The following is a 12,398-nucleotide window of genomic DNA, read 5'->3' as shown; positions in this document are numbered from 1 at the left end:
TGTCAGTTTTAAACATAGACTATAATAGAAGTGGTTCACTCATTGGTTTGTGGAATGCCATTTTGAAGCCTCGAGTTAGGGATTACGGCAGTCGCCATGTTGGTTTTTATGCAACCGATAAACGGGACTGAGGAGGAGTGACGTAGAGACGCCGTATACGTCTCTGGTGTGTAGCCCCGCCCTAAAGCATCCCCTGCTTTATGGTCTGTTTGACTCTAAATGGAGCATCATTTACTAAATGAACATCATGCTGTATTGAAGAAGACTTGAAACTAGAGATTGAGACCATAAACTCATGTTTACAATGTTTACTGAGGGAATAAATCAAGAGAGAAGTAGAGTCATTTTCTCATAGACTTCTATACAACCAGAGGAGTCGCCCCCTGCTGGACAGTAGAGAGAATGCAGCTTTAAGACACTTCCACATCGGCTTCACTCTTAAGAACTGGAAGTTGCCGCCTGATCTTAACACCATTACTGTCTGTAGTTGTTCATTTCTTTGCACAATAACAATTCATAAGTCACATGTGCTATAGTTCCATGTCAGGTCTTCACTGTCGGTTGTCAGGTGCAGAGCGATTGAAAATGGTTTCACTAAAAAGCCTCAAATTCAGCATTATTCTCAGCTTTTATAGAAAAAATATATATAACAAATGACCCCTCAACACTGTCACAACCAAACAAGCTCTGGGCTAAGTTTGATTTATTTATTCTGTCTGTGAAAATGATTATCGTGTTAAAATAAAAGTTTTGATTGGAACTGATGCAAACCAGAATAAGACTTGTCGTTGTGTGTTTAGGTGTTTACCTGTCGGCGAGCTGTAGGACACGGTGATGTCTCCGGTCAGGTCAGCGGCGGGGTAGTGTCCGTTGAGGAAAGCCGAAAACGCCATAACGGTGGAGGAACCAACACCTGAAAGCACAGAGTCATTGTGTCACTTCCTGTTTTGTCACTCACTTATTAAAATGTTTCTTTCCCCATTTTTTTTCCTGAAAAGTGAAACGTAATCAAGACGTTTGTGTCTTTAACATTTTTGGGATTTTCTATGACTTTATTGTACATTTCACAGTAGTTAAATGACAGAAGAGAGAAAGAGACAGGAGGGGAATTAACTTCAGATCACAGCAATGTGGCAAATGCAAATTAACCTCTAGATCACCACTGTATACCCACCGAAATGTGTCTTCTGTATCAAAAGATAATTAAAGACATTTATCAGCTTCTTTATTTATTCCCATCCCTAATATAAATGTAATTCAGCATTTACATTTCGGTAATTTCTTGTTTATCTGCTTGTCTTTAGAAATCATTTAACAACTGAAAACTTTTGCTTTAGATTTTGTAGAAAAACATTTTTATATTCTCAATATTCTAAGCAAGGTTGAAAAGATTACAGTTGTTATTGGTGCCATAACTTAGTTATTAACGCATTAGCTAACATATTGAGTCTAAATTGAGATGACATTTAATCCTTTAAACATTTTAGGGCTTGTCTGAAATGATGTTAAAAGCTGCTGAAACCAAAATTACTAAATTAACAATATTACATGAAAGATCACAAATGAAGTGAACCAGATGACAAACTGGCTGAAGACGATGTTCAAAAAATGCTAAAGTAACATTCCGTTGGTTTAAAACGTGAAATCTGAAAAAGTTTTATAAAGTTTTGTGTAGTTTATTGGAAAGGTTTAAAAAAATTGTGGTTTTGTATTTTTTAAAAGAAAGTCTGAGATCGAAAAGGCTTTAGGATTCTATTGTGTTGCATTGTGGGAAGTGTAGGACTAGGGACCATAAATCAGGATATTGATAACTCCCTCTCCGTTCTGTCTGTCTTTAACGAGTCTCCAAACTCTCTGGTCGTGTTACTAAATCACTCGAGTGCACCTTTAAGTAATTAGTGGAATTACAATTGTTAATGCCATTTTTAAGTGGTTTCTTACTTCTAGAAAACAGAATTAGCTCTTTTTGTATTTTTACTCTCGCTCTCGTGTAAAATTAGACTTTGAACGATGGATACGGAAAACAGGGCAGCGGAAACACCCCCCCCCCCCCACACACACACAACACACACCACACACACACACACACACACACACACACACACACACACACACACACACACACACACACACACACACACACACAATAAAAGAGTCAGCATTTTGGAGGTGCACACGGCGGGATACAGCAAGCCCAATACTAACCAGATCCCTTAATGCACACACACACACACACACACACACACACACACACACACACACACACACACACACACACACACACACACACACACACACACACACACACACACACACACACACACACACACACACACACACACACACACACACACTAAACATTGCCAGGCAAAGTGAGGACAGAGGATTAACAACAGTATGCAGAACTTTAACTGGCATCCAAGTGAAGGCACACACACACACACACACACACACACTGAAATGATATGTAGCATGAGAGAGGGGCGATGACTTGTAGCTTCCCTTCAAATACCCCAAAACCAACAAAACCAACAGAGAAGAGAGAGAGAGAGAGAGAGAGAGAGAGAGAGAGAGAGGAAAAGCAGGGATCAAATACAGACGGAGAGGAAAGGATATATTACAGCTAATGGCTTCATGCAGTCACACACACACACACACACACACACACACACACACACACACACACACACACACACACACACACACACACACACACACACACACACACACACACACACACACACACACACACACACACACACACACACACACTGGTGTGGTGGTGTAATGGGGCGTGATGTTCCAGAGCTCGGCCCGTTACAGGTGACTGAACCCCAAGTATGTGTGTGTGTGTGTGTGTGTGTGTGTGTGTGTGTGTGTGTGTGTCCTAATGGATGTATGTGTAATGAATGAAAGTGAGGTGCATTTGAAAATATTATTTCTGACTGTAGAAATTCAGTTTTTTCTAAATGCATTCATTAAAATAGTCCCTCGCTGACCTTCTTCATCACACACACACACACACACACACACACACACACACACGAACACACACACACAGACACACACACACACACAGCCGAGGAGGAGACGAGATGGACGTGAGAGGAGGTGAAAGGAGAGACGAGGACACCTCCTCTCAGACAGACAGAAGGGGGAAGATTAACGATAAAAAAAGCAGACAGAGACTTTCTCCACACTCCGTCAGACGGCCCGACACCGTGACCTCCTCGCTCCCTCACTCCTATCCTCACTCCTATCCTCACTCCTTCTCCCTCAGCCTCCTCTTTCAGCATCTCTCCTCCTTCATCTTTTCATTCATATGACATTTTAAAAGCCCATGTAGTGAAATATTTGCAGATGGTTTTGAAAAAAATGTAACAATGAATCTGCCAAAAGAGTGAGAAGAGAGGGTTGATAACGCTCTCGTGTCTGTGTTTTAAAATGTGGAGCTAGCTTAGCTTAGCATAAAGACAGGAAGCAGGGGGAAACAGCTAGCCTGGCATCTTTGTGTCCTTCCCCCACCCATCTCCCACCTTTCCCCTTCTCCTGCCTCCTTCATCCTTACTCCCTCGCTCTCTCCCTCTCTCCTCTCCCTCCCTGTCATCCTGTCTGTCAGCAGAAGGCTTTTAACCCGTGTGACCTGCAGGTCAAACTGGTCAGACTGGTTTTAAGTGCTTTAAGTGTTCCCAGGCCCATTAAGACCAACAAACAACACCAGAGAAGACACAAAGTAACCCTCCTCCTCCTCCTCCTCTCTCTCTCTCTATCCATCTCTGTCTCTTTTCTCTTTAGCTTGTCATCTTATATTCAGGCACATCTGGACAGGTGGGGGGGGGGTTGCCGTGGGCTTTGAACCGGTGAGCTCCAGGTAACGTGGGCGTCCGTATGACCCGGAGGTCCGACCCAGTAAGAGCACTCAGACTGGTCCCAGTGTTCTCAGGCACATTAACCCATTAACACCACCGCCAACAAAAACAAACTCCACAAGCCCCAGTTTCACTGCCTCTCCTTTTTACTCCCCCTCTCCCAGACTTTTCTCCATCTCTACCTTCTTCTCTACACTCATCAGTTATTTATCCCAAAGCTCATCCCTTTATTTCCTCCACAGATAGATTATTCTCCTTTTCAGCTAAATTTGCTTCCCTTTTATCAACGTCTCCTGTATCTCTGTATCTCCTACTCCTCCACTTCTCTCCATCACGTTCTTCCTCTCCACCACCTCTTCTCTCTCTCTTATCTATAATTTAATGATTGCATTTTTGGCTGCTTCTACCAGTGTACTTTGTTTGTATCTGGAGGATTAAAAAGTGTATCCATTAGACGTCAGATGAGGGCTGAATCCTCCCTGTACGACACCAGAAAAAATCCTCAATAAGAATTTAGGATTCTGCACATCTTGAAATGGTTGGTTTTGGGAACGTACAATGAAATGATGGTAAATAAAGCTCTATTAGTTTCTCCTCTTTTTGTTCATATTCTTCCGAACACACAGCATCTATTTCTGAGGACGTCCACAACCTCTGCTGTGAACACAGGTTACGCAGTGTAGTAATGCTATGATATGTAATATACTACTGATTGTTGATATGTAATATACTACTGATTGTTGATATGTAATATACTACTGATTGTAAGTCGCTTTGGATAAAAGCGTCTGCTAAATGACTGTAATGTAATGTAATGTAATGCAAATGCATGCTTTTAAAGCAAGTATACAAGCGCTCACATGCTTCCTTCCCTTTTACCTTGTTCCCTCAGTCTACTTTCATCCCTCATTATCTTTCCCTTTCTATTCCCTCCCTGCTTCTCCGTTCCCTTTTAAATATGAATGACACAAAATGTGATTGTTCTGTCATTTGAAACAGTTTAATAAGAACCTTAAGGAGATAAATGCATCATTTTCTTAACACTGAGTACCTGACATGTTAATGCAGTTTGTGGACATAATACTTATGGAAGCGCAAACATTAATGAAGGACAGTTTTGTCTTATTTCAAGTTGGTATTATGCTGATTTTTCTTTTTTTTTGTGCAGGGAGAGATGCAAAACATGAATTTAAATAAGAAAGCGGTTTGTAATTTCTGTTCAAATTTGGTTTAAGAAGTAAGAGTTTGTGTCTTTCTGTGTAAATGTGTAGGTGTGTGTGTTTGTAGGTGTGTAGTGCTGGAGCTATCCTCAGGTTATAGTACTTGACAGCTCAGGTTAAACCGAGTAGCGACTGTTTAGAAGAGGTGAAAGGTCAAGAGGAGTGGAGATGGGGATCTATACCGCACAAGGAGATGGTGAAGGGGCATGTGTGTGTGTGTGTGTGTGTGTGTGTGTGTGTGTGTGTGTGTGTGTGTGTGTGTGTGACCTTTCGTTGCCATGTGCAAATAATATAAAAAAGCAAAACAAGGGAATCTGAGGTGACCATCAGCGAAGTGTTAAACAGCGACCTTTGACCTCTGCCGGTCAGGATCAGGTCGGATCGCTGTAGTGGGTCCGACCCTTAAACACAACAAACCTGAGAGAGAGAGAAGGAACGCCTTATTTTCAGAACTCACTCACAAGCATTTGCTCCTTTTATGGATCCAAATGTTTCAGTTTGAGGTTCGGAGATCTTCAAGATGGTAACTTAAAAGCTGATTAAAAAATAAAACAGTGCATATAATTATTAAAAAATATATTGAATCGCCTTTTTAGCTGCTTTGCACAGAACTTGCAAAGTGTGAGAGTTAAGTCATCTGTTTGAAAATGATGTTGTGCGCTAGATAAGTCTGATGAAAGGGTCTGAGTGCTGCAGATCAATACTGAGAGAAGGGAAGGATGAGAGGTAAAAAGACAGAGAGAGGCAGAAGAGGACAGAGGGGACGTGGAGAAGGAAAGGAAAGGAAAGAGAAGGAAGCAGAGAGGAGAAATAAAGACATCGAGGGGACAGCGGGACGAATGAAAGAGAGAGAAAAGATGGAGAGAGGAAACGGTAGAAACGAGGAGGGAGAGGGTGAGAGTGGGAAAGAGAGAGAGGGAACAAAGGAGGCAGTGTGTGGTGAACAGGGGATTGAGTCGCCATCTGAGACGAATAAAAACTGGAATAACAATAAAAGTCAGAAGGCGCTACCTCCCCTCCTCCTCTTCCTCCCTCCTCCTCCTCCTCTTCACACAACCAACCAACTGGACAGCACACGCACACACAGACACACACATGCAACGCCACTTTTATTGGTCTTTGTTTTTTTGTAAAGTAACTGTGTGACAAATCCCAAAAGAAAGCTCTGGAAATAAACTGACATCCGCACTTTAACTGAAAAACACACACACACACACAAAAACACACAGAGAGACAAGTGTGGACGCACACAGATCCAGAGAATCAAAGACACATGGGACAGCATTACACACACGACAGAGTTATGTGTGTGTGTTTACATCTGTTAAAGTGTGTGAAGACAAATCAGTGTGTTGCAAAGTGGGGAAAGGAGACGATGAGCAGGTGAAGAGAGAAAGTGTAGAAGATAGAGTGATGATGAGAAGCAGACAGAGGAGGCGTCACACCAGCGGCGTTGCTGTTATTAGTGTTGCCTGTGTTTTTCAAAATTACTGCCACGTTTTCACCAGAACACCAGCTGCCTCATCGCAGCTTCTTACATCTTTTTCTTTGGTTTTTGTTTTTATTATGCAAAAGGAGAAAAAAAAAAAGGTTCAAATGAGTCATCAAATGACATCAGAATCAAACTAGAATTGCCGCCTCATGGTTGTATCCCTCTGCCAACCAGATGAGTTGCAGTTTAGTCCAGAAACTCTGTCAGAAATGTAATCACTTAATCACTTCATCCTATTAGACACGTGTGAAACGCTCAGTTAGCATATGAAATCTTGAGTTTTGGCCATAGACTGTATGAAAGAAGTGGACATATTGGTCGTGACGTCACCCATTGGTTTGTAGACTGACGTTTTGCAAACAGTGAACAGGAAGTGACCATATTAGGACTGAGGAGGAGTGACGTAGAGACGCCGTTTACGTCTCTGGTGTCGACCTGTCAATCAGTGTGTAGCCCCGCCCTAAAGCATCCCCTGCTTTATGGTCTGTGTGACTCTAAATGGAGCATCATTTACTAAATGAACATCATGCTGTATTGAAGAAGACTTGAAACTAGAGATTGAGACCATAAACTCATGTTTACAATGTTTACTGAGGGAATAAATCAAGAGAGAAGTAGAGTCATTTTCTCATAGACTTCTATACAACCAGAGGAGTCGCCCCCTGCTGGACAGTAGAGAGAATGCAGCTTTAAAACAGTCTTTTCCTAATCCTAACTACATTTCTCCTGTGAAGACAGAGGTTTATTTTGAAAAAACTATGCATGTTATAAGCGGTTTGTTTGACCCATTAATCCACCCCTCCCTACTAAGACTTTGTCGCTTTTTATACTACATCACCTGACTCCTTATATCCAGTCATAGTTAACAATTAACGTAAAAATGGGTGGTAATGAGCTGTTAGCACGGATGAGCTATACAGCCGTTTATTTAGGGACGACAATCTGTCTTAATCTCACCTACAATCTCAACTGCTGAACAAATTCAGAGCTGTGGGCGTCAAATCCTCTGGAGCTGAACGAGTTATTCACACCTTAACAGTGACATTAAAATTTAATTAAATGTGTGTAATGTTTTTTTATTGGTGCATGTTTTACATCTAAGTGCAGATTGTACTTGCTTACCGTTTCTACCAGGCACTGTTCCATCTACAGCTCAGCCACTTCCCCTGCAAAACCATAAAGCTGGGGTGCGATTTTCTGGATCAAATCACAAGAGTAAACTCTGACCGTGTGACTGGGATCCAGCTCCTCGGAGCCAAGTCCCAGTGTTCATTAAAACTCAATACATTAATTTATTCGTACCTGGTTTTCTTGGACTGTAATGGATGTGAAACACTCGGTTTCGGGGGCCAATTTCTGACTACCGAGGGTCTCTGGGGCCAAAGCAAGTAAGGTGGGATAGGAGAGGAGATGGGAGCAAGAGAGCAAAAAGGAAAGACAAAAATGTGTGTGTGTGTGTGTGTTTGTGTGTGTGTGTGTGTGTGTGTGTGTGTGTGTGTGTGTGTGTGTGTGTGTGTGTGTTCAGTGGCTCTCGTGTTTCACAGTAGAGAGCTGTTGATTGACTAGTGGAAGCCAGCGCCAGATTTCTGTGTGCAGGAAGACAAAAGAGCGTGACATAAACACACACACACACACACACACACACACACACACACACACACACACACACACACACACACACACACACACACACACACACACACACACACACACACACAGTCAGTCAGTCACACACACACAGCTATTTCACTCCAAGTGTGTGCGTAACTATATTTAAACAGGACATTGGGGTGACACGTGCGTGTGTTTATGCATGTGTGTCCATGGATATGTACATGGAAGTATTTATATGCCTCAAGTATGTACGTCTGGAGCTGTGTGTGTATGTGTGTGTGTTTGTGTGTGTGTGTGTGTGTGTGTGTGTGTGTGTGTGTGTGTGTGTGTGTGTGTGTGCATGTGGCTTCTGAATCTGACCCGTTTGACCGCTACCTAAACCGGTGTAAACAAAGCGTCTCTTTAGTGGCGTAAACGTGACGGCGCAGTGAGTCACCGCCTCTGATCTTTTTCATATAAACAGTGAAACGCTGAGAGCTGCTGCCAAGAAGCTAAAAAACTCTGCACAACCAAACCAAAACCAACTCTTTTTTTTTTGGCATCTTCTTCAATGAATTTACTCTTGATCAAGTTTGAGTTTTTGTTGGCGCACTTTTTTTTCTGTCTGTGCAAACATGGAAGCCATCACTGCTCATGCAAATGAGTTCCCAAAACAAGTTTTTCTCAGTTTACAGTTTGTGTTCCTGCGCTGCAAGATCAGAGGTAGAAAATGAGAAAAAAAGTCATTCAGAAGTTTTCAAATATGACAATCTTTAAAGTCTAAAAAAACAAATATATTTAGTATCAATTATTTATTTTTCTTTAGCTTCATGTAGGAAACTGAGATGTGGCAAAAATGCAAAAGTAAGTATTTTTATCTCTGAAATGTTCAGCAGACTTATTCAGATAAACTCAGGCTACTTTGTTTTTCAGTTGTCGTCAGACTTTGGTTTGACTAAAATACTTTATATTTGGGTGTATTGATCGTTATTTTCATCTGCCTTCATGTAAATCAAAAAGAGGAATCCCGAAGCTGCTTCTCCAACATTCCAACATGTTTGAAAATATGGCAGCAAGATGAAAATACTGAACATATGGACACGGGTATACTGAAGCAAAGAAGAGAATAAATACAAAACATATGCCAAAATATGAAATGTAAGTCGTAAAAATGAAAATATGTGATTGTTATAAATGGACGGAACTGACATGAGAATTTACAGGGAAATATAGTGCGTGTTGTGCATCGTGTTTGAATTAACAGTACGGTATATATATGTGAGATAAGAATGCACTGTGGTAGAACGCATTACATGGACGCGTCATGAATCACCGGAGACGAGTGGTCAGTTTGATTCAGGGGGCTCTCAATAAATGGATGGCGTTCCAAACAGCCAGAGAACGCTGCTCACATCTTGAAATCGTAAATGCACGAATCCATACTGGTCCCTCTAAAAAAAGAAAACGTAAAGCAACTACTCCTCTCTGATGGATGATGGTTTTCAGCAAACTTCAGGAGCGAGTTTTGGAGGAATGAGATGAGGTTTTTCTGGTGCTGATCCAGCTTCTGTGTCTGCGTACACGGCACCACCCACGCTCTGTTAGTATAACCTGTAGCATCTCATTTGACGTATTACCTACGACTGAGTAAGCTCCGGTGGGATTTACAATTTATAATTCTATTAATTGCAAGCTGATTTGACAGAATTTTGTTTGTACTAAATTGTAATTTGCAAAAACCAGGAGTTCCAGGAATAATGTTCCTGTGGAGACGAGAGAAATATCACATTCCAGGATGTAAAATATAGAAAATAGCCTTTGTGCTAAGATTCATTTACACCAGGAAGGTGAAAGATTGATGGGATGTTGTTATGATTTCAACCTTCCAGTCGAGGAACAACTTGAAGGGTGTGTACCATTTTTCGAGCTCACTGCAGCTCTCTGACTGTGAAAAATGACCTCCGTGTTTTTGAAGTCAGAATTTTCTGGACCGCTCCGGAGTTTGACGGCAGCTTTAATTCATCAAGTTTGGAAAACACCCTCAGTTTAGTTTGTTTTGCTGAGTAAGAACGAAGGAATTTGCAAATCTGGTGTACATGCACTTCATTACAGAAAACAAGTACAAGAAAAGGGGACAAAATGCAATGGATTCTGGGTAACGTGAGGTAATCTTATCGGTTAACGGTTATTGATCGGTTGACAGGAGTCGGCCATCGGTCAGGTGCACTTATTAGAGTGCAGATCTTCACCAGGTGTAGTTGCAACAACCACTCCTGTAATGTTGGATTGATGGAATACTAACCATACTTGGCTCACCCCCAGTCTAGACTGCAAGGGCTTTGTGGGTGAGAGTTGAGAATGGTGGGTGAGGAGTCAGCACGCAAAAATGGTATCGAACTTACATCAAATGGTGTTTTGAGAAAGTGTGAATCCCTGCAACCACTACAAGTCCTTCAGCATGCAGCCATTCATGAGCACCTGAAATATTGAGCAGTTTGCTGCAGCAGAACACCAGATTTGCCGTGGACAGACACATAGATGCACACTCGCTTACTCATTGTGGCCGATATCACTCTCCTTCTGGCAGAGATAATCAGCATTCTCACACTGTTTAATAATGAAGCCGTTTATAACTCACTTTTCTTTCCAAGTTGACTTTTGCAGCTTAAAGAAAAATGAGGTTAAACAAACTGGAGGTGTGATCTCACACACAGCATTACATACAATACATACACAAACAGAGCAAGGCACCGACACCACCGGGGTTAGAGGTTCAACCCCCACTGGGGCCACAGAGGTTTTTTTTATAACGTGTTCCCATGGCACCGCGAGGAGCCTCTGACTGGTTCACATTACACACCCTGTAAACTCAACTACACGCACACAAAAGGTGGAAGGAGTCAAACAGGAGGAAACAGAGAGCGGTTGGCAGACGCGGTGTTTTACAGGACGGGTGATGTTCTTTATAATGAGCCGACAGCTGATACGAGTGTTTGGGGTTTGTGTGTACGCTGGTGTCTGGGGCGACTCGGATCAAAAGGGTACCGCCGTCTGGTCGAGGTGACCGAGTCTCCGCCGACAGCCAGACGACAGGACACGCGGTGTGAGAGGCTGATAAGGGCTGAACAAACACACGGCGGCACACACCTCTCACTCACTCAGTCACTGCCTGATCGGCCTGTGGAGGAGGACGTAATGGAGGAGAGGAGCTCACTCAATGTGATTGAGAGAGTGAGTGGAAGAGAAGTGGTGGGAAAGAAGGAAAGTTATCGGTGACATTAGATGTTGAAAGATCTTACACTAAACCAGCTGCATGGAGCAGTGCAAGAGTTACTTTAAAATGCTTTTAGTACTTCTTCTCTTTAGAGTTGGAGTCAACTAAAGACAATCTTGGTTGACTGAAATTTGCCGGCCCCAAAAAATAAAGTACGAAAGCCCTACAACTAACACTAGTTCTGTGTATAACCGTGCATGCAAGCTAGTTTGAGATATCTTTCAATGCTGCTCTTTACTCTCTTTGTGACTGTTTCTCAGTATAAAGTTTTTTCACACAAAAAGGTGTTTTCTTTTTCCAGAACAAAGTCAACTCTTTTGCACTTTTGCACCGTGAATAAAGGCATCAACCAATCACGTTGTGCAGAACGGGTTGACTTCTGAAACAACAACATGGAGGCTCTGTAGTCCGAACCAGAACGGTAAACTTTATGGCCCAATCCCAATGTCCACCATAAAGCTTTAAACACAGTTACCCATATCATGTTATGTATAATCGTAAGGAATTATTTTATATATTTTACTTCCTTATTTGGGCTTCCAGGCCTTTTGAGTCACGAGATGAGTTATTTGTCTACAATCTATTTACCTGTTTTTGTCAAATCTACTTTTCTAACAAAATTAGATGTTTGATGGAAAAAAAGAGTCTGTAATATAATCTCTGCTTTCTTTCCTCGGATTTCATGTGTTTTATGTTCCATCTTTTATCCTTAATGTTTTTGTGTTAATGTAATATTCAACCCCCATGTGCCGTCCTCTTTGTTTACCTATTTTTCTTACTTCTCCATGCTTCCGTTGATAACCCAGTTTTTAACGTCACATTGCAATGAATTGTGGGTAATTCCCTCAGGCAAAAGTATTCAGAAATGCTGTCTAAACCCTCACGGACATTACGGGAATGTGCATCAAACTCTCACACACACACACACACACACACACACACACACACAC

At 41.9% G+C, this 12,398-nt stretch overlaps 1 protein-coding gene across 2 annotated transcripts in view; it reads right to left on the bottom strand.

Annotated features, from left to right (window-relative positions):
* The window catches only part of bbs9 (Bardet-Biedl syndrome 9), a 168,496-nt gene that overhangs the window by 124,506 nt on the left and 31,592 nt on the right, over positions 1-12,398 (bottom strand). For both annotated transcript variants that reach the window (XM_054621257.1, XM_054621258.1), the window contains exon 14: positions 809-913. In XM_054621257.1, the coding sequence (XP_054477232.1) occupies positions 809-913 (105 nt within the window). The remainder of the gene's footprint in view (positions 1-808; positions 914-12,398) is intronic.

Source organism: Anoplopoma fimbria, chromosome 20 (assembly GCF_027596085.1).
Source record: "Anoplopoma fimbria isolate UVic2021 breed Golden Eagle Sablefish chromosome 20, Afim_UVic_2022, whole genome shotgun sequence".
NCBI classification, from domain to species: Eukaryota; Metazoa; Chordata; class Actinopteri; order Perciformes; family Anoplopomatidae; genus Anoplopoma; species Anoplopoma fimbria.
The sequence above is the reverse complement of the archived record's forward strand: the minus strand, read 5'-3'. Positions and strand labels throughout refer to the sequence as shown.